This window comes from Hippichthys cyanospilos, chromosome 14, assembly GCF_059441005.1.
Source record: "Hippichthys cyanospilos isolate Australia breed blue-spotted pipefish chromosome 14, RoL_Hcya_1.0, whole genome shotgun sequence".
NCBI lineage: Eukaryota > Metazoa > Chordata > Actinopteri > Syngnathiformes > Syngnathidae > Hippichthys > Hippichthys cyanospilos.
The window spans coordinates 8,353,096-8,373,553 of NC_142382.1; the positions used below are offsets into that span (position 1 = coordinate 8,353,096).

At 37.2% G+C, this 20,458-nt stretch overlaps 2 protein-coding genes across 2 annotated transcripts in view; one reads left to right on the forward strand and one right to left on the reverse strand.

Moving 5' to 3' along the window:
• The first annotated feature begins 401 nt into the window (after nucleotides 1–401).
• Nucleotides 402–13,254, forward strand: itpka (inositol-trisphosphate 3-kinase A). The gene is made up of 7 exons (XM_088433723.1): nucleotides 402–972; nucleotides 6,976–7,072; nucleotides 7,157–7,370; nucleotides 9,241–9,445; nucleotides 10,900–11,001; nucleotides 11,282–11,353; nucleotides 12,328–13,254. The coding sequence occupies exons 1-7, from the start codon at nucleotides 697–699 to the stop codon at nucleotides 12,529–12,531; spliced, it is 1,170 nt and encodes a 389-aa protein (XP_088289849.1). The 5' UTR covers nucleotides 402–696; the 3' UTR covers nucleotides 12,532–13,254.
• A 641-nt stretch (nucleotides 13,255–13,895) lies between these two features.
• Nucleotides 13,896–20,458, reverse strand: part of ltk (leukocyte receptor tyrosine kinase) — a 61,637-nt gene continuing 55,074 nt past the window's right edge. The window contains exons 27-29 of the mRNA XM_088433732.1: nucleotides 18,755–18,889; nucleotides 18,592–18,682; nucleotides 13,896–18,092 (exon numbers count right to left, since the gene is read on the reverse strand). Of these exons, the coding sequence (XP_088289858.1) occupies nucleotides 17,142–18,092; nucleotides 18,592–18,682; nucleotides 18,755–18,889 (1,177 nt within the window). The 3' untranslated portion in view covers nucleotides 13,896–17,141. The remainder of the gene's footprint in view (nucleotides 18,093–18,591; nucleotides 18,683–18,754; nucleotides 18,890–20,458) is intronic.

Consider the following 20,458-nt stretch of genomic DNA (forward strand, 5'->3'; position numbering starts at 1 on the left):
ATAATTCTGTAATTTCTTCCTGCCTCTAATACTTTAACTGGCTAATAATCATAGATTCAGTTACCAAACAATATTTGAAAAAAAAATAGCATTGGTATACGTATCATAATTGTATTGTTATTAACTGATGATGATAATAATAACGTAATTTATTAAACATTTTGTTTTCCCAATGTAGGTTTTTTTTTATATGTATCAGAGGAGTTTTTATTCTAAATATTAAAATACAAAATATTAGCAAAGTAGACACAAAGTTACATATATGTAGAGCGAGAAAGAGAGAGAGAGAGAGAAAGAGAGAGAGAGAGAGAGAGAGAGAGAGAGAGAGAGAGAGAGAGAGAGAGAGACCTTATGAAAACCCACACGCAACATAAGTTTGCTCACTCATAGTGTATTTATGCCTCGTGCGTAGTTCAATTTTGGACTGAGTGCGCAAGCGCACATGGACTCGCGTCTTGCACCAGCAAACAGCTCAGTGGCAACGATGCACGCACAGACGCAACGAGGAAGTCTGTTTGAATATTGAAAAAAGCGTTTACACAAGCTTGAAGCTCCCGAGGGCAATACTAACCCTCAATCCTCTGTCACGACGCGTTCAATGTCACCATAAAGAACGTCGGAACTGGCACGACTTCAGGCTTACTTTTGTGCCGATTCGCACGGAGTTGCTATGAACTCCCATAGCGGTTCGAGCGAATGGAACCGGCGAGCACATTTGGAAGTGTGATGGACGCACCCCGAGTACCGCAGGTGACCATCACCCCGGATGGGGACGAGCTCTCGCGGGAGATGAAGCAAGAGGACTGGGTTGAAGGCGAGGTGGTGGACGGCAGCCTGCGCAGAAAATTGTCCACCTCCTCGATCTCCTCCACTGGGTCCTCTGCGGTGGAATCAGAAGATGACCTGCTTAGCGACAACGAGAACAAAAGTAAAGGCATCATCACCCTGGAGCCCTTGGTGGATTCTGGAGAGGTGAGTTCACTATCAAAAGATCGGGTGCAATTCAAATCACATCTTAGTCAAAAGTTTTGAAACACCTTCAAATTCAATGTTTTTCATTATCTGAACAATTCATGTTTTGTACATACCTAAGTCATAAACATTATGAAGAAATATTGGGGACATTATCTGGTAAACAAAAATGTTAATCAGACCAATGAATGAAGCAACATCAAAGCATGAAACAAACATTGGAAATGAAATGAACAAGGTCCTTGACCTGCTGTGTTGCCATTTGTGCAATTAGCCACACTACAGACGGCTCAATTGGTGAGGCTAAAGCAGGAATAATTGTGGCACGTAAACAGCAGTAAGCAAACAACATTCTCCCAAAGGATCTCTTTCACACAATAAACAAGGGGCTACTTACACAGTAATAAAAGCATGTTTACCTACTTGATTTTCAAGTGCCACAAAATGTCGGTGTGAGTCCTTCAGCAGTGGAAAAGAATCCACTTCGATATAGCTGAGGTTTTTGACCTCTGCCCGTGATGTATTTATCGATGTTTTGTCTTGTCATAACAAAGACATATTGGGCAAAGCGTAGATACCGTTTCCCATTAGAAAAGATAATAGCCTGGCAATGTCATTAGGTCCAATGAAATTAGTTTTTTTTCTTCAAGTTAATTGACTTATCGAAGGCTTTCATCACCTTAACAAGCCTTGCAGTGCGCATGCCGAAATACGTTTTGTTTAGCTGGCAAATGCACTTCACAGGAATAAAAACACAATCTTTAACATCTGGAATTCACGATCCAAACCCTCAATTTGAATGAATGCCTGAATGTGGCCGGCAAAAATAAATGTGTACTAAAAATTGTTTTCGGTCAACAAAGTTATCCATCTGTAATAAAAAGGTGAAAAAAAATAGCCATTTTTTGTTTTGTTCAGGGGTAGGAATCTTGAACGATTTGATTTGATTCTAATTTTGGGGTCTCTGATTCTATTCACAAGAAATTTTACTCAAATTTTACCCCACTCTGTTTTGTATAACAGAACATTTTTTTTCCAACTGCATTTGAATGCACCATATAGATAGCAGCTAGTGCTAATGCTAAAAGCTTGTGCTGTATCGTACAATGTAAGCATAATTGACTAGCGGTTTCTTATCATTCTTTTTTTAATGATAAAATCAATTTTGGAAGATTTTATATAAATTCTGAATTATTTTAAGTATTATATTTTTTTTATTATTATTATTATTTGAATTGATTCTCTCTCTCTGGTTCTCTTTCTCTCATCCTAATTCCACCCAAACAACACAATTCAATCGTTCAACTATAAAATGTATAGTTCCTAAATTGTATCATATCTGTCAAGACACATATGAAGTCATCTTTAAAAAAAAAAAAACATTGATGTATACTTTTAGACAAATTTTGTGTCAAGTGATCACTGTGCATTTCAGGACTGCATCAGAGATTAAAATAAGTGCTTTTTGCATTTTGCTGTTTTTAAGCCCCAGTGGTTAACTTTTTTTTACACTTAAGTGGCAGTAGGTAATGTTACTTCATTGAATCTTCTATCCTCATTCTATCTCATTAAATGTCTATCACCTGTCATAACATTTCTGGTGTCATCATGATGAGGCAAAACTTTCTCTCCGAGAACAGTTTGTACCCATTTACATTATTTCTACAAGGAAATAAATTATACAGTTTATTTGTAGGTGGAATGTTAGTGCCTTTTAAAGTTTAAATATTCCTCAGTTTGCTTCCATCCTTAGGCACACAAGCTGCAGGTGTTAAGGGAGTGCCCTAAAGTTAAACACAAGCTGAGGGTGGAAGTGTGTATATTTTAATGTTCTTCTTGAAAAACATTTAGTTTAAAGATATATCTTAGACGTAATGTATGTTCTTTGAGCATAATTGGCAAGACATAATAGTATACAGAATTTGCCATGAAGAGTTGACATTTGAGACTATTGCAATCCAGATTTAGCTTATATACACTGCGGTGCCGCCACTAGACTTTCTTCCTCCACTATTCTCCTCGCTGCTCCGTAAATGGTCCGCACGTCATTTTCTTTAAAACATAGCCAATACAAATGACCTGTTTGGCGTTCAGATTCAAACATTACTATCCTCCACCATTTCTTAAGCATATAGAACTATTGCTTCAAATGGTGTTGATCACCAAATCCATTCAGTGGCCTTCTCCGCCCACACAGTCACATTCGAGAAGGCTAACATTGTGCAATGATGTCTTTTTCATTTTTTTTTTTCCTTTTAGCAAATACAGCTTTGACATTTAACAAGGCAGCACTACAGGAAGTCAGTCTGACTTACACATCACTATTAAACTGCAGTATTCCACAAAATAAACGCTTACAAGAGACTCATCATTTCTATTTCTTACATGCTAATGACTTGATATCACCCCCTCTAAGGTGTCAACTCATTTTGATATGGCAGGTATTAGTCACAGGGCTGCCTAGCGGCTGCCTGTTCACATTTTTCCTTGAAATTGAGTGCCTCTGCAGACTGTGCTCACAGCATTGCCATGGGCAACCGCTTGGATCAGCTCTGCTTTGTCAGCCTTGCCCAGGAATCTCTGGCCAAACACAAAGGAGGGCTGCAGTGCTGACGGAAAAACATATCAAACACACCTTATGTAACCAAAAGTCAGAAAAACACACGATTGTAAACTATTGTTTGAAGTAAAAAAAATCTAATTGTGATCCCCCCTTTTAATATTGCAATTGTGATAGACGTAAGTGCCCCACCAAAAAAACGATTACCTCAAGAATCAAGATTCTCATTTACACTCTATTCAATACATTTTAAATGTCCCAAAATTGATTTGATTTAAAATAATAAAAGAATTAGCTTTCTTTGGCGGCTCTGGTATAACTACGCCAGACGCACACTGCCAAAGAAGAGACAACTTCAAGGCCGACTTCAAAATAAAATCTCTAAATAAATGTATGGATGTCAATGAAATGCCTGTAGTAAGCTTTTATTTTCAAGGTGGCCTTTGGTGCTGTGATTGCTAGAATCTAGCTTTACTTTTCCACCTGTCTTCATTTTTATCGCCATATCACATTTCTATTAACATCAACACACAGCCATTATAAAAACATATTCAGTTGCTTATTAAGGGCGCCAAGAAACCGCTAGTCAATTCTGCTGTTTTTGTATATAACACAAATCTTCAGCTTTAGCACTAGCTGCTAACTATAGTACATAGTTTATTCAATTGTAGCCTGGCATTTCAAACTCTGAAAAAAAAGCCCGTCTATTTATCAAAGTCACAATTAACTATTTTAGTGCCAAGCGTTATCGGAAAAGGAAACCTTTAAAGGGCCAGTATATTAATCGGGCCAAATTCTACCAAACAAGTCAGGCTTGGACAAAAATCAGTAAGTCATAAATCAGTTTACAGCAATAATGCCAACAAATCTGTGGATTTACCTCTTCAGCTTTTCACCTTTGCTGATATCACAGGCATCAGAGCTGAAAATTTTAGGTCACAACAATTTGGCAGATTTCATAATTTTTCACATATCCATTTAATTGGTCATTGGTTATTTTTACATTATTGAACATGAGTAAAGTGTCTTTTTGACGATGCAACAAACATGCAGTCTTTAGCAAATCATGAAATCTGCCCAGCCATAGACAAGAATTATTTGTGAAGTAATTAAAGTAACACAAAAGTTCGCGTTTCACTTCCTGTTTCCATTACTTGACGTTCCTAATACGTCAATAGAAGAGGAGAACATGTCAAAATTGCACACTGACGCATGGCAATGACCTTATCTACCCGTCTGTTATGTTTTAAAGAAGTGTGATAATGTCTCCAGTTATTTATACATATATATAAAACACTTTCACCTCTAACCGCTTTTATAGCAGGGAAATAAAACAGGCAGTTCCCTGAAAGTGTGAAGCACCGCTGCGTGTCTCTGTGAAATATGCAAGCTGTCACTTTGTTTTCCTTGCATGCGTGTGTGTGTTTGCATATTTGCACGCGTGTTACAAGAAAGAGAGGGAAGAGAAAGTAGTGGTGGAGAGGAGCCCCCCAAACAAGCATGTAAAATAAACATTTCTGACAAGAAAAGCAGTAACTCAGCATGACTCCTAACCCCTTTTTTTTTCCTCAACTTTCATCTCCTGCAGTCCTACCAGACAAGCAAATATGCCTGAAAAACACCTTATACATCCTACTATTGTCATTTATCTCTAAATTATAACTTTATAAATATTAAAATAATATTTTTTTTGTTGCTGTACAGTGGTGCTATGGAAACTATGGCAATATTGCTCAATTTAGCTAGTGCTGTCAAGAGACTAAAGAAAAAGAGAGATTAAGAGCTGTAATTAATTGATCACATTAATCCACTTTTAATTGCACCTTAAACTTTCTGTGAAAAACAATATTTAGATAGATCATTAGCATTAAAGGATCATTAGCTTGCTATGCAACAACAACAAAGTGACTTCAGTTATTTATTTTTTTTAACAGACTTTGAAGCATTTGTAACTGTTTACCATCTGCTGTATTTGAAATTAATCAAAAGTCTTTGTTTTCAGTAGGAATGGCGCTGATTTTTGTTTGTTTTTTGATAGATCCCTAAATAATTAGAAAATAAATACCGTTAAAATAAAACATCAACCATCCTGTCTGCTGATTTGCTCCAATGTTTTCGAGTTTAGTTTGGCAAAGAGCCAGATTAGTTTTTTAGTTGCTATTGTTAGCTGTAGCTGCAGTCACAGCTGTGTGCTTTGCATTGATGTGGCAGTCTAAACATTAGATGCTTCTTTGGTAAGCAATCTTCTTCTTACAAAGAATTCAGCGTGAGGCATTTTTTTTAAAGTCACGATATATTTATCCTTCATCAGACTGACAGTGCTCACTTGCTGCTCCATTTTTACGTCTTTCTTGCCCTCCCACCATCAATTACACACACAATTACAGACAAGTAGTGTCCACTTCAAGGTGTGATTGACCGTTTTTTTCCAACCCCCAACAATCAAGCACAAGAAGCCTGATGCATTAAAACAGATCAGATCAGCATGCAGAAAGAATAAAGTTAAACGATTAAAAATTAGATCAACACAATTAAAAGACCACAACACTATATCTATGTAATCAACTGATCTTAATTATTCTAATTCATGACTCTTTCAAAATGGAACAGTTGAGTCGTTATAATATAGTAGTTATGAAATAATACTGTTTGCAGAGAGGGAGGAAACCCATATTACATCACTGTGTTTATATAGTTTGTTTTAGCACACTGACTAATGTGTTTATGAAATGTGTTATTTACAAAAAGAAATGAAATTACACTGTGCCTTCTAGTGTGTTTTCTTGCTGGCCGGGTTTGTTTAAGGAAATTTTGTGCCAGCTTTGTTTACTGTAAGTAAACGCTCTGTGGACAATTATGTTAAAACAACCGCAGAAAGCATAAACACAAAAAAAAAAAACCCTGCATATTTATACTTTCCTTAAGGTTGAAATAATTAAGATGCTGTATTGGTATTAATGTTCCATGGCATTTTACATTTACTATTATTTATTATTTTATACCGCCATTTTTAGGACCTTTTTAAGCCAAACTTATGAAAAAAATGAAAGAACATATAAATAAGTACCTGGGCTTAAATTTATGGTCTCATAAAAAAAAAAAAAAACTACGAAAATATGTTTTTGGAATTGTTACAAAAAAATAAATGCCGAGTGTGAATAAAAAAGCCAGCAGATGAACACGTGAGGAAGAAGCCATTACGTACTGTACATTACGGACATTAAGTACATCACTACAACTTCTAAAGCGATGCAACACTCAACATTGTGCATAATTTATACGTTACTTTTTATGGCCGTTTGAGTTCACCTCGTTCTTCTCATGCCCTTCTTTTGCAGCCAATTTAGCCCTTGTGCGGTATTTGGTCCAATTCTTTCTTCTCTTGCTGGAAAATATTCAGAGGTATCTCATTCATCTGGAAATGTTGTTTATCTAAAAATTAGAACAAGCCATGGTGGAAGTTGAAGACCATCGTCCACTGGCCCTTTAGTGTTGCCCAGAGAAGAAAGCTAAACTGGGTTCAGCTAGCTGGTCATAAAGGTGAGTTTGCCCCCCTCCCCCCCAGCTCGCCATCCAAAGTAATTCATAACCTGGTTTAGCAGGCTGAATATGTTCATATCTCAGGGAACTTCAAAGCAGCAGATGAAGGCAGCATTCTGAAGAAATATTCTGAAAACGAGGTGCAGTGCTTTGAAAAGCTGAAAGGTGATGCACTGCTGCCATTCGTGCCCGTTTACCACGGCGTGGTGGAGAAGGACGGAGAGAATTTCATACACATGGCCGACCTGCTGGCAGCATTTGACCTTCCAAATGTCATGGATTGCAAAATGGGAGTGAGGTAAGCAACCTTTAAATTAGAACAAAAGCGTATCTGAAAGTACACAGATTTTACCATCATATTTCACACTGACCGAAGGTTGTGAGCCTGACGCAGGGAACAATAAATAAACAAGATTTTATGTTCACATTCACATTCACTCATGTGGATATTTTAAGTAAAGCTAGCCGGTAGCAGCCACAGCTGCCAAGGCCAACTTTCAAATAAAAATGTACTAGGGCCATTGCATTGCTTCGCAGCACACCGTTGGCGTGTAAAGCAGATTTGTTTGACTTTTTCATTGGAAGAAATTGATTTAAATTCCGACTAAAATCTTTATTTTTGTGTATCCATCTATCGAGACACTGATATTGACCAGTTTATGAAGACTATAATTCAGTCGCTAAAACCAGGATATAAAAAGTTTGGAGACCCTTGTTTTAAATTACAATATATAATCTAGTCTAATCTATCTAACCTCTTCTAATCTAATATCTCAAAAATTTTTACCGTATAAATCCATCCATATTTCTTTATAATGTTAATGATTTAAGCAATAATAATGTATAATAAGGTATTTTTTAACAATGAAAAATAACAATGAATAAGAAAGTGTTTCCAAATTTCCTCTATAAAGGAACACCTGTTCTACAGTAAGTGCATTTTATGCTTGACTTCCTGCCACAGCGTCATATACGCTAGACAGTAAATATGCACAAACAGGTTGGCCCCTGTACTTCCCTTTTGTTGCAGAACACTGTTTCTAAACTACCCGTCCACGCCGTAAGCTGCGTAATGGCACATTTGCATCACACTCACACATTGAGGGTGTCCCTGGAGACTCCCCTTTGTTTGTTAACCGCACATTTTCAAAACCCCTTACTTGCACAAACACTCTATTGAACATTGGTCGCTAGAGTTTCCTCTCAACTCCCCTCTACGAAGCAGAGGAAGTGCAGCTAAACAAATGAAACTGTAAAGTCACATGTGCTTGTTTACAGCCAGTGGTGGGCAAGTTACTTCAAAACTGTTATGCATTATTTATTACTTATTACTGTAATTTCAAATTAATTAGTTGTATGACAATATTACGATATTTGAAATGTAATGCATTACACTACTATTGTATTACTTGTATATCACTCTCACCATCATAATTGGAAATATGGATTAAGCCTAAAAACAGTACAAATAATATGATCTGTATTGTATTATAAAACTTAAAAGACATGACAAGATACAGGATCTTTTTATTTGTAATTAAATCGATTTATTATTTAGCTTCACAGCATAGTGATGAATTGTTTATGCTTTAGGCAAAAACAGTTAGTGCATTCCACAATTTCAATGTTAATATTCAAATTCAAGTTTAGTCGGCTAGGTTAGGAACAGACTTTTGAAGAATAGACAGTTTTGGTGGGCCTAACATAAACAGCTAGCCTACATCATCATTACTGTGTTTAACGTACTGTTTAACATGAGTTTTTTTATGCTTCGTCTTGATACATATTGACCAGAACTATTCATAGACTTATTAATAGCAATTGTACAGTGAAAATTAGCGTCAGCTTACCTTGTTGTTATTGATAATGATATTGATAATATCAGAGTAAAATATTACTATTTTTGCATGTGTAGTATATTACACTATCGTGTTACAGTAAAAAGTAATGCATTACAGTAATTACATTACTTTTGTAATGCATTACTCCCAAAACTGTTTACAGCTACAGTATCTTGTTTAAAAACACTGTCAAAGAGCCAATGAAGCAAGTCAATAACACAAGGACTGAACGTAATGCACACCCTTAATGTCAATAGCCTCTGACATTTTGGACGCTTGCCTTTTTTTATTTATTTTTTTGGTGTGTAAACATACTCCTGCTTACAGAACCTACTTAGAGGAGGAACTGGTTCGAGCACGGGAGCGGCCCAAGCCAAGACAAGATCTGTACAAGAAAATGGTGGAGGTGGACCGTGAAGGTCCGACCGCCCAAGAACACTCTCAGTGTGGGGTCACCAAACCTCGCTACATGCAGTGGAGGGAAAGCCTGAGCTCCAGCAACACCATGGGCTTCAGGATAGATGGCATCAAGGTACACTCAGAGGGACACAAATTAGTCAAATCGAAACCTTTCTTGACAATAATATGTTCTAGGTGCACCGATTAGTCTGAACACGGCATATAACTTTGTAAATCCCATTTTAAAATGCTAACTTTCACTGCCCATTTGTCATGGATATTACCCAAAATGGCTGCCGTTTTTCACAATGCAAATTGTTTCTCAATTACATCACTTTGTGATTTAGAACCGAACACACGTTTTTCTTATAAGAAAATGTTACTCCTCAAAATACACAGTCAAGTTTTTACATACTGTACATCATGGATAGAGCCCAAAGGGCTAGCTCAAAACGGCCATTATATTTCACATGCAAAATGTTTTTCTGACATTCCTCATTGATTTAGTACCACACCATGTCTTTTCATTATAAGACAAAATGTGTTTCTATTTATTTTTGTTTTGTACACAAAATTTTTTTAACCTTAGATCAGGGTCTGGAACAGATTGTTAGCATTTTCATTCATTTTAATGTGAAACAGTACCTCAGTTTGCTCATGTTTCATGTCATAGAATGGAAGTTAAAAACTAAATCAGATAATGATAACAACTGGAAAAAAATACAGCTTCTATATATGTTTTCTCTCAGTTAAGACACCGCTTTTTCTTTTTTTTGACTAGCACGAGACAGCATATTTATTAGTAATCATTTTTGACAGCATCACAACAATTCTCTTAAATTGTTTTGTTGTTGTTGTTGTTGTTTTTTCAGCAGTAAAACGTTAATATTTGATCGACCACAAATTGATCACTAAAATATTTTCATGTACTATTAACAAGTACAAGTGAAAAAATATGGTTTTAAAAGTTTTGATTGTACCTGAAATGTTATTTTGGTATCAATTAAAGAGAAATATTATTATTATTATTATTATTATTATTATTATTATTATTATTATTATTATTATTATTATTATTATTATTATGATGATTATTATTTTACTGTTGAAATCTCTAATAATGTATAACCATCTCTTTAAATAAAGTCACGGTTAGGTAATAACTTTTCCAGATATCACATTCCTCCATATGACTGCGATCCCTTTTTTCACCAATCCAGGACTTGATTTATTTGAAGGAATGTTACCAAAATGAAAATTTCCAGTTTGGGAACAATGTGACATTTATATCGAATGACCTTTAGCTGCAGTAATGAAAGATTTGTATGTTTTCACTTCCCATCACTTCTTGACTTTCAACCTGGTCAAAAATCTATTCACAGCAAAGCTCTTTGAGTCATAACTCAAACTAAAGTGCTTGGCGGAGTTGTTCCAAATCTGTAATCCATTTGTCAATAGATCATCATCATTTAAAGTCATCTCTAAAAACAATTGCTTTTCTCAGATCAAGGCAATCAAATGATTTCATGCTTTGCAAGACATGATGTTGTTCGTACTAACCTTATTCGGTCTTTTCCTCACAATCAGAAATGCGATGGCACGTGTCGGACCGACTTCAAGAAAACCAGGTCGGAGCCGGATGTCATTAAATCGTTCAAGGACTTCGTCGACGGTGACGTCAACATTATTGTGAGTGGCAGGCGCGCATCTGCAAACAAAGAAGAAGAACGTGAACATAATTACAATGAAATAACACAAGAAGTAGAAATTTTCTAGGTTTCGTTGTGTCAGTAGAATTTGATTGGTTATATTAATCGCTAACTCCTCACAGGAAGGCCAAGGCGAGCTGGAATTGAACTCGGGACTCTGAACTGTGAAGCGGACGTGCTAAACACTCTGCCAACGTGCTGCCTGTTAAATGAAATTATTGTACTGACTTTGGCGTGTGAATGTTTTGGTTTCTTAACAGAAATCCTACCTGAGCAGACTGTTGGCGATCCAACAGGCGCTGGAAAGATCAGAGTTCTTCAAGCAGCACGAGGTGATGATGGAGGTTATCTGTATAACACAATTTTTTGCCATCAGAAGTTTTTTTTTTTCTTCGAACAAATCAATGTAAAACATAAGTTCATTTTCAATAGACATTTAATATTTTCCATGGATCCATTTTCTGTCCAAGGGTTGGTCTCTATTTTCTTTGATGGCCCTGATGTGCAAATCTCAAAACAAATATCTCAACAAACAAGAAAAGGTCATTGCAAACAAAAAGGCTAAAGACGAAACACAAACAGAAAAAAAAAAAAATCACAAAACTATTTGCAAACAGAAAACAAAAGACATGAACCATGAACTATGAAACACATATGAACCATCAGCAAATCAAAAATAATAAACAAAACAAAACCCCGCATGGACAATCCCACATTAAAAAAAGATGAAACACAGAAGCTAATTGAAAAACGAAAATTATTTGCAAATAATAGCACGTAACAAAAAATACAACTGCAAAAAAATAATGCTAATGAGATTGCTTTTTTGTTGGCAGTTTATAATTTGCGGTTGTGTTTTGTAATGTGGTTTTGCATTCATATTTCCAATTACATTTTTGTTAGCTTTTTATCTGTGATTTTTTTGCGTACTTTTTGGTCCATCTTCTGTGTTTTTGCTTTTTGTTACTGATTTTTTTTTCCTGTACTAATTCATTTGTGTTTCTTCTTTTCTTATGTGTTTCAATTTGCTGTTGTGCGTGAATAATTTTTTTGGTTTTTGTTTGTAATTTTTGCCTTGCGTTTGTGTTTTTTCTTTAGTAATCTGTTTTTTTTTGCTTTTTTCTTCGCACTTACTTTTTGTTTGTTTAGTTATTTTGGTTTTGGGTTTGCACTTGAGGATCACTGTGTAATTTAGCACGTGGTTAGCATGTTTTGTTTAGGTTTAAGGTGTTCTTTCAACAATCTGTTTATTTTTGTGTTGTGGAGTTCACTATCATACAGAGAGGTGTAATTTTCCCTCCTTTAGGTCATTGGCAGTTCTTTGCTTTTCATCCACGACCACACGGGCAACGCTGAGGTGTGGATTATTGACTTTGGCAAGACCACCGCGTTGCCAGAGGGCCACGTGTTGAAACACGACGTTCCCTGGCGAGAAGGCAACCGTGAGGACGGATACCTTTTGGGCCTGCAAAACGTCATCCGCATGCTGGAAGCCGTGAGCGGCGAATGAGCTCGGCCTGGATTGTGGACATGCAAGTGGGGGAAAGGTCGCCAGGTTTTCAACGAGCAATGAAAGGGATTTTTACTTCTTACTTAAGAGATTATTATGTGGAGCGAAGCAGGCATGTGCACTGTGGACAAAACTAACATCCAGTTTATGAGTTTATGGAAATCGCCTGAAAGGATACTGAGAAATAGTCAGTGTGCAAACAAACTGACAGTTTCAGTGCAGCCCTCAAAGCATGTGTGCAAAGAAAGGAGCACGAACGCTCGCTGTTGATTTGAAAATGGAAAGGAATCATCACGTAATGCTTTGGATGTAAGATTAACTTTCAAATCAAGGTCACATGATCTCAACACTGTTTTTACAGAGTTGTACAGTTAGCTAAAAGTGTACTTGCAGATTTTGCATTTTTCGTGAACAATTTTATTATTTACTAAAGTCTTTTATTGGAAAGCACAAATTCCATTGACTCCAGGGGCAGAGCTGCATGGCCACCCTTTCACCTCGGGGATTTTTGCAATTTTTCTGCCACTTTTACACACACAGTCTTCTTAAACCCCTCGATGTATTCCAGTTATTTATATCAAATGCATATTTACATTTAAATGTATGTAATACAATTATTTTATTTAATGAAACCCTGACTGCATGCCACCCCCCAGAGGTGTTGTGACACCCTGGCCACCCCATTAAAAAAATATGGCTATGCTTGACGCATGTCATGTTCAACATGCTTTTGAGGGATTTTGAAACATAATTGCAACCCATCACAAGAATGTATCGGAATTGTAAACCAAAATTAACAATTATTTTAATTTGAGTACATAATTTTAGCCCCTCTTCCAACTGAAACCAAACTCAAATTTACTCTTGCACATCTGCAGCAGTTATATTTTGTGGACATCAATCAAATTTTTATATTCTTTAGAGCAGTACTTGAGATTTCAACAGTGAGCCACTAGGCTTTGAGAAACTGTTATTTACAAAAACTATCCACTAGGTGGCGCAGCAGTAGTAGTGGTAATAGTAGTAGTTTTAGGCTATTAATATTTTCAAATTGTATTTTGAAATCAAAACAAGAGCTCAAAAAGTGTTCAATATACAGTACATATATATATATATACATATATATATATATATATATATATATATATATATATATATATATATATATATATATATATATATATATATATATATATATATATTATATATATATAGGACATAGAAAATTAACGATGATTTTCACCTTTTAACAGTAAAACACTATTTGTGGCATTCTAATGGGCTCCCTTGCATTTATTTGCTTTTTCTGGGAAGGGACCAAATGAGTGATTACACGCAAGCGACACACAAATAATACACACTGATAAGCTTGATATATGTTTATTAGCTTTGGGCACATTTTGGTTAGATGGGAATTGTGGAAGAAAGTTACATTGCATAGAGTTCACACTCAGCAATTGACAACTTACTGGGAAATAAAATATTGTTAGAAAATGCGTGTGTTGGGGGAAGAGCGTTTCAAGATACACACATATGAACAATAAAGGTGAATTTGAGAATTGTCATTGCCTTTCAATCAAAATCGACAAAGTCCAGGTTGTTTTTACTTTTGTAGGCTTATCCAGTGGAATGGGTTGTGTTAGAGCCAGGTTTCCTCGGCTTGGTGTGAGCCTACGTCTGAAAGTTCAGTGACATGCATTTTTTTTTTCATTTTCTCACATAAAAATCAGTGTGCATGTACCTCACTGAGGGTTGAGCAACTCAACATTAGCAGGTTCAAAGCAAATAAAAGGTAAACCCCCCACATAATCCATAATGTAAAAAAAAAACATTTATAGGTGCAGATTATTTGATTACTGAGGTACAATGACACAATAATAATCATAAACACTCATTTATATTTTGGAGCGATAAAGCACACGAATGGAGCAGCTTATTGTGTATGTCACAGCTAAATACCTCCCCCTGCTGAGTAAGAGTGGTTACTACAACATCCTTCGTGTCATAATATCCAATGGCAGTGATTGACTACAAATATCAAGGCAATACAGTATACAATATACATTTAAGACGTGTAAAAAAAATACAAATGTTAGTCCAGTGTACGGAGCTAAGTATAAAAATAGCTAATATTTCACAGCTGTAATCATCTACATTGTTTTAAAACAATATGCTAAAGCCAAAACATCTTAACTATATGCTACAACGAATGAGCAAATGAGCACAAAAACATATTTCCAACTTCAAGTGGAACATCAGCATTTTTGTCATTTATAAAGTATTTAAAAATATCAACTTGAGTCTCGTGTAATCATTATCTTAGCATAGCTACCTAGTTTAGCTTAGCTCAATGACTCAAAAAGGAGCTCATCTGGCTTTGTTATTGTTCACCTAATTACACTCATTGGCCTATTTATTGAATAAATATAACACTTTATATAGGAAAGCTATAAATGAGCAGAAAATGAAGAAATACTACAAATGTATTTTGGGCAAAAAAATGCAATCAAACAAAAAAATACAGTGGCATCCTGATTTATAAGTAGGGCTACAATCTGTCATTTATTCACTTGGCTTTATTCAAAAAGCTACGAAAAAGTAAGTCCCATTCCTCTTTTAAAAACAAAACCAAACAGATCATTATATGAAATTGACAGTGCACAAACTGTTTGATTAATTTCCTGGCTTGGTCTATAACATGTCAGACAATAGGCCAAAATATTGACTACTATGTTACAAGTAAGAGCAACTATCTGCAAATGTGTTATTTTGTGGAAAGATGGTTAAGTCATATTTTCATGGACTACATAAATTGAGAATATTTACTGCAGAGATGGTGAAATTTGTAAAACAAACAAAAAAAAAAACAATTCAAGTTCAACTGCAAAAAATCATAAAAGTTTATTTTGATAACCAATTTTCAACTGACTCTTGCACCATTACTTAAGAACGTAAGAGTAGACTTTAATTTGTGTTTATGAACTGAATTTTGATGCACAAGCATGCTTCTACTTAATTGCACTCATAAGTCAAGGTACCGTTGGGATTCATGTCTGATGCGATGGGAATATGTGGGTCACAGCCATATTCTGCCCACCCCTGATTTAAATTCTAAAAGCAAATAAGAAAAGGGCTACTTTGTGTGAAAACTGCCACATCAGTTAAATTTTCACCAAATGCCAAAACCACCTCTGAAAAATAGAAAAATACACATTATTGCAGGGTCTATGATGTAGGGTGTTTTTCACATTATTTCTTTCGACCGAGTCCCCAAAAGTCTCCTGTGAAACCTGAATTTCTCTCTTTTTGTGGATAAAAAAATTCCAGCAAAGCAAAATGCTAGGAGATTCTTATACTGGACACCAGTGGTCACAAAAAAGATGCCAAACCTTCCAGGCGGCAAAAAAAGTCAAACTTATTTCAGTATTTTGGAGACAAATGTGATTAGAATAAAAATCACACAATGAGAGCTACTCAAATGGTGTTTATATAATAATATACATGTCCATTAAACATCCATTTGAACAAAGACAACAGCAGGAAAAGACCTTCATAATTTCTGTGTGTGTCTTTTGTGTGTGCAAATTTATCACTCTCAAAGGTTTCATTTCATCACAATCAATATTAATATAACACTGAAAAAACCTAAGGATATATATCTAATGCAATGATAATTTACAAAAGGGGAAAAAAAGAAGACAAACCTAGCTGATCCTATGTGAAAAAGTAATTTCCCTCTGAATCTAATAACGTGTTTTGCCAGCTTTGGCAGCAATAACTGGAATTAGGGCTGCACGATTATGTCCAAAATAATCATCACGATTTTTTTGGTCAATATTGACATGAGGATTATTCATCATATTTGGTCAAACATGTCTATTTATGAGCCTTGGTGTGAGATGAGCCTCTCATAGATTCCATTTTTAGCCCGTGTCTTTCTTATAGTCATGAGTACTGACCTGAATTCAGACCTGTAAACCTGAAGGTCTTTGGAAGTTTTTCGCAGTTCTCTTGTGACCTCCTGAATGACTTGTCATCGCACCCTTGGAGTGATTTCCATTGGTTGACCACTTTGAAGGTTTGCCACCGTTTTCTCCATTGATGGAAAATGACTGACAATGGCTCGCTGGAGCTCCACACTCTAAGAAATGCCTTTGTGATGTTTTCCCAACTGATAGATTTCAATCACTTTCGTTTTCTCGTTTCCTCTGGAATTTCTTTGGATCATGGCATGATGCGTTTGTTCTTGGGATTTTGTAGCACTTTGATTTAACCAAGTCAAGTTTATTTAGACACGGCATCTTATGTATCCTCGGCTTGTAAAAGTGAGATATTAAAATTGGTTTGATGCGAAGCAACCTTTGCAAGTGATAAATATGCAAAAATATAAGGGGTGAAATACCTTTTCACAGCACTGTATATCAAAGTCCCCTTGTTGCAAGTCCAAATTATTCTGGCATTGAAGAAAAAAAAAAAAAAACAGAGCCCTCATGCTGCATAAGCAAGCAGCTGAACAGGACGAAATTAAAAAAGATGAAGTAGAAATGAAAGGGTCCAGTTAAAAAAAAAATACCCCCCCCCCCCATCAGAAAATCCTGCTATGTCGACACTCACATCGGTGTGACGCTCAGGTCCTCAGACAGAGAGAAACCAGAGTCTCGATCTCGCGTTGGCTTCTCCGCTTTGGTGTGTCTCCTCACGTCCTCGTGCCCGTAGCTAGCGTGGCGCTTGAGCAGCAGCTTGGGCATGCACGAAGACGATGACGCGTAGAGACCCAGAGCCATCCCCAGGCCCGTCCCCGACGACACGCTGGGGGCAGAGTTGGTGTTTTTGATGGCGTCCGGGGTTTTGGCCTGGACCACCAGCGGCAAGCTCTCGGCCTCGTAGCTTTGCTCGTCGTAAGCGTAATTGACGTTTCCGCAGGGGAAACTTTGCAGCTTGGCCAGGTCAATGCCCCCCTTCAAAGGGGCGCCGCTGCTTTGGCTCAGCGTGGTTTGAGGCTGGCAGGAAGGTGATGCAGAAGTGCAGAGGGCGGGAGCTTTGAGGTGGGAGCAGTTAGAGCTCTCACAGGCTGCCCGCTTGCACTCCGAGGAAGGCTGAACGCTTACGTTGCAAGATTGGGAATTTGACAGGGGCACGGACTGCGTATGAGCCACGGCTTTCTTACCCTTGAAGCTGTCCAAAACCCAGGAGCCATACGTGGGGTTCCACAAATTCTTGGTTTTGTTCTTCAGCCGTTGGCTACCCGAACAAGAGCCGCTGGCGGAGCAAAGCGGGCGCGAGGGAGGCTCGGGGTTGAGCCAGAGGCCCCCCGAGCGCACGGAGGGATCCGGGAACGCCTCGTGCTGGGCGGTTGGGCCTTTTTGGAGAAGGCGAGGTTTCTCGGGCGGCGGTGGAAGGGCAGAGGGCGTCAGGCTCAAGGGGGGAGAGGAGGCCGATGAGACGGGGAGAGGGGCGAAGCCGGCGGCCGTGCAGTCGGGCGGGCGGATCGCAGCGGCGCTATCGTCGTCCGTAGTAGGCCGATATTCCTCTGGGAGAGGTGTGTTGATCACATCTGGATCCTGATGGGAAGAGGGAGGTAGAACGTGGGGAGAATTTTCATGAATGCTATACATCAGTGGTGTCAAACTCATTTTTATTGTGGGCCACTTTGTAGTTTCTGTCAGAGGGCCAGAATCAATATCAAGTGTGTTTATCGCACACTTACCAAGTTTTGAAATCAGAGGCCAGTAAAAACTGTTCAAAAGACAGGTTGGGAACAAAAAAAATGTTGTTGTTTTTTAAAAGACAACTAGCAAGTTCGCTATTTTACCCAGAAACTTAGAAGTCAAATCAGCATTTCGCGGGCTACATATAATGATGGGGCAGGATCGATCTGGACCCCGGGTCTTGAGTTTAACACCTGTGACACCTACTGGACACGATTTATACACCCAGTAGGACGGTCAGCACCAATGAAAATAAGTTGCCTAATATTTAAACACCATGTAACGTTATACCAAAATATTACAGACCATCCCCACTTCGTGCAGCTCTTGCAATAGCGGTAAAAGGGTGTACCTGAGTGCAGTAGTTGATTCTCTCAAGTATAGTGGAGAAATTGGGCCGATGTTCAGGACAATGCTGCCAGCACTGGGTCATGATTCGATAACTGAACACACACACAAATGTCTAGCTTGAATGGGATTCAAAGGAAACCAGTTGCAGTCTTGTGAGCACTCACACTGGGCCCGGGCAGCCCTCTGGGGGATCCATCCGACCTCCGTTGGTGACAAACTCCAGCACCTCCTGGTTGGTCTTACAAGGGTACGGCATGTAGCCCAGAGAAAGGATCTCCCAGAGCAGTACTCCAAATGACCTGTAGAGGGAGACAGACAGCTACGTTTGTGTCCACTTGTTATCACTTGTCTTTTCTTTCTATAGAATAGAATACCGTTTTTGTCATTGTATATCTGGCATACAATGAAATTGAAAAAGCTGCTGTAATCGGTGCAATAAATATGATAGAATAAAATATGATAGAAAAACATAGTTTAACAGAGTTAAATTGAGGGCAATTTTAGCCATTGGCTGAACAGACATTTGCACAACCTTTGATAATGTTTACATCGAATCTTACCAAATAAAATAATTGACTATTTTCACCATAAAAAAAATCTAATTTGATCACTAATTTTGTTGACCACAAGCTGCTGCTACTGCTCAGTAGAGATTTTTTAAAATGCATGTTTATGAGCTGAAATTTGAGGTTTGAGCATGCAGTCTCCTGAAATAAACTCCTAAGTCAAGTCACAAGTCGTTTTGAGTGCTTTACATTTGAAGAAACTTTACAACAGACATCTCCCAGAGGAAAATATAAATAATTAAAAAATAAAACGACCTAACACAACTTAACGTCTGTTTCTAATGGACGACAAGCCATTCTTGGCAATTAACAGGTTAAAGGAGAACATTACTTTTTAAATTTGCTATTTTCCATATCAACTTTTGGAATGTTGCCTGCTATGAAATGACTAATGCTAAAAAAAAAAAAATTAAAAAAAAAGTTAATGTAGCTGTCGGTTATTCAGTCCCAACACTGTCTCAAGGTTAAATAAAGGCGTCATCCTTTTCTCATTTGTCGTGGAATCATGTGAGTCGCAATTCTGTTCTACATTTAATCCTGTGTTGAAAAGGGCATTCATGCCATACGCCAACCACAACATCTAAAAGCAGTCTAATGAGATCCAATTACATGAGCTTATTGTCACAATAACAACAATCAGATGCCGAAGGGAGTTATTAAATGTAACAATATGTTATTAGTTTTTGAAGGCATTTCTGCCGTTCTTTGCCGCTATGAGTTCAATAACAAAGCTATTGTTAAATTCACACACCTTTGCGTCAATAAAATGGAACATTATTATATCTGTAAAGGCAGAATATGTGATAAAACTTGAATATTGGATATGATTGAATTTATTGATTGAGTTTATTTGATGCAGATAGTAGGCCGAGAGCTGTGAATGGAACACGTGTGAGAACAATGTGTTTTTTTTTGTTTGAGTGATAGTGATGAGATTTTTTTGGTTCTGGGTCACTATGGTATTAGAACTCCAAAGGAATTAATCATATTGCGTACAATATGTAGTCAGGTTTTTTTTTTTGTCTTTCCTATCTTTTTGAGCATTTATGGCATGGCGTATTTTATTTGATTTTTTTGCATTCATACCCTGACAGCTTGTGTCCATATGGCTGTTGATCTTGAACGTAGTTCCATTTTCCTCTCAAGCAAAGCTTGTCGACTTCCAAAAGAGGCTCTTGAAATGATGATGTAATTGACCGGATAATATCAAACATTCGCTTTCATCATCTGGTTTATATTCATTAATACTGTATGTTTGTTTCCCCATAAGATTCTCTACATTTTTTCCACCGGTTATGTGTT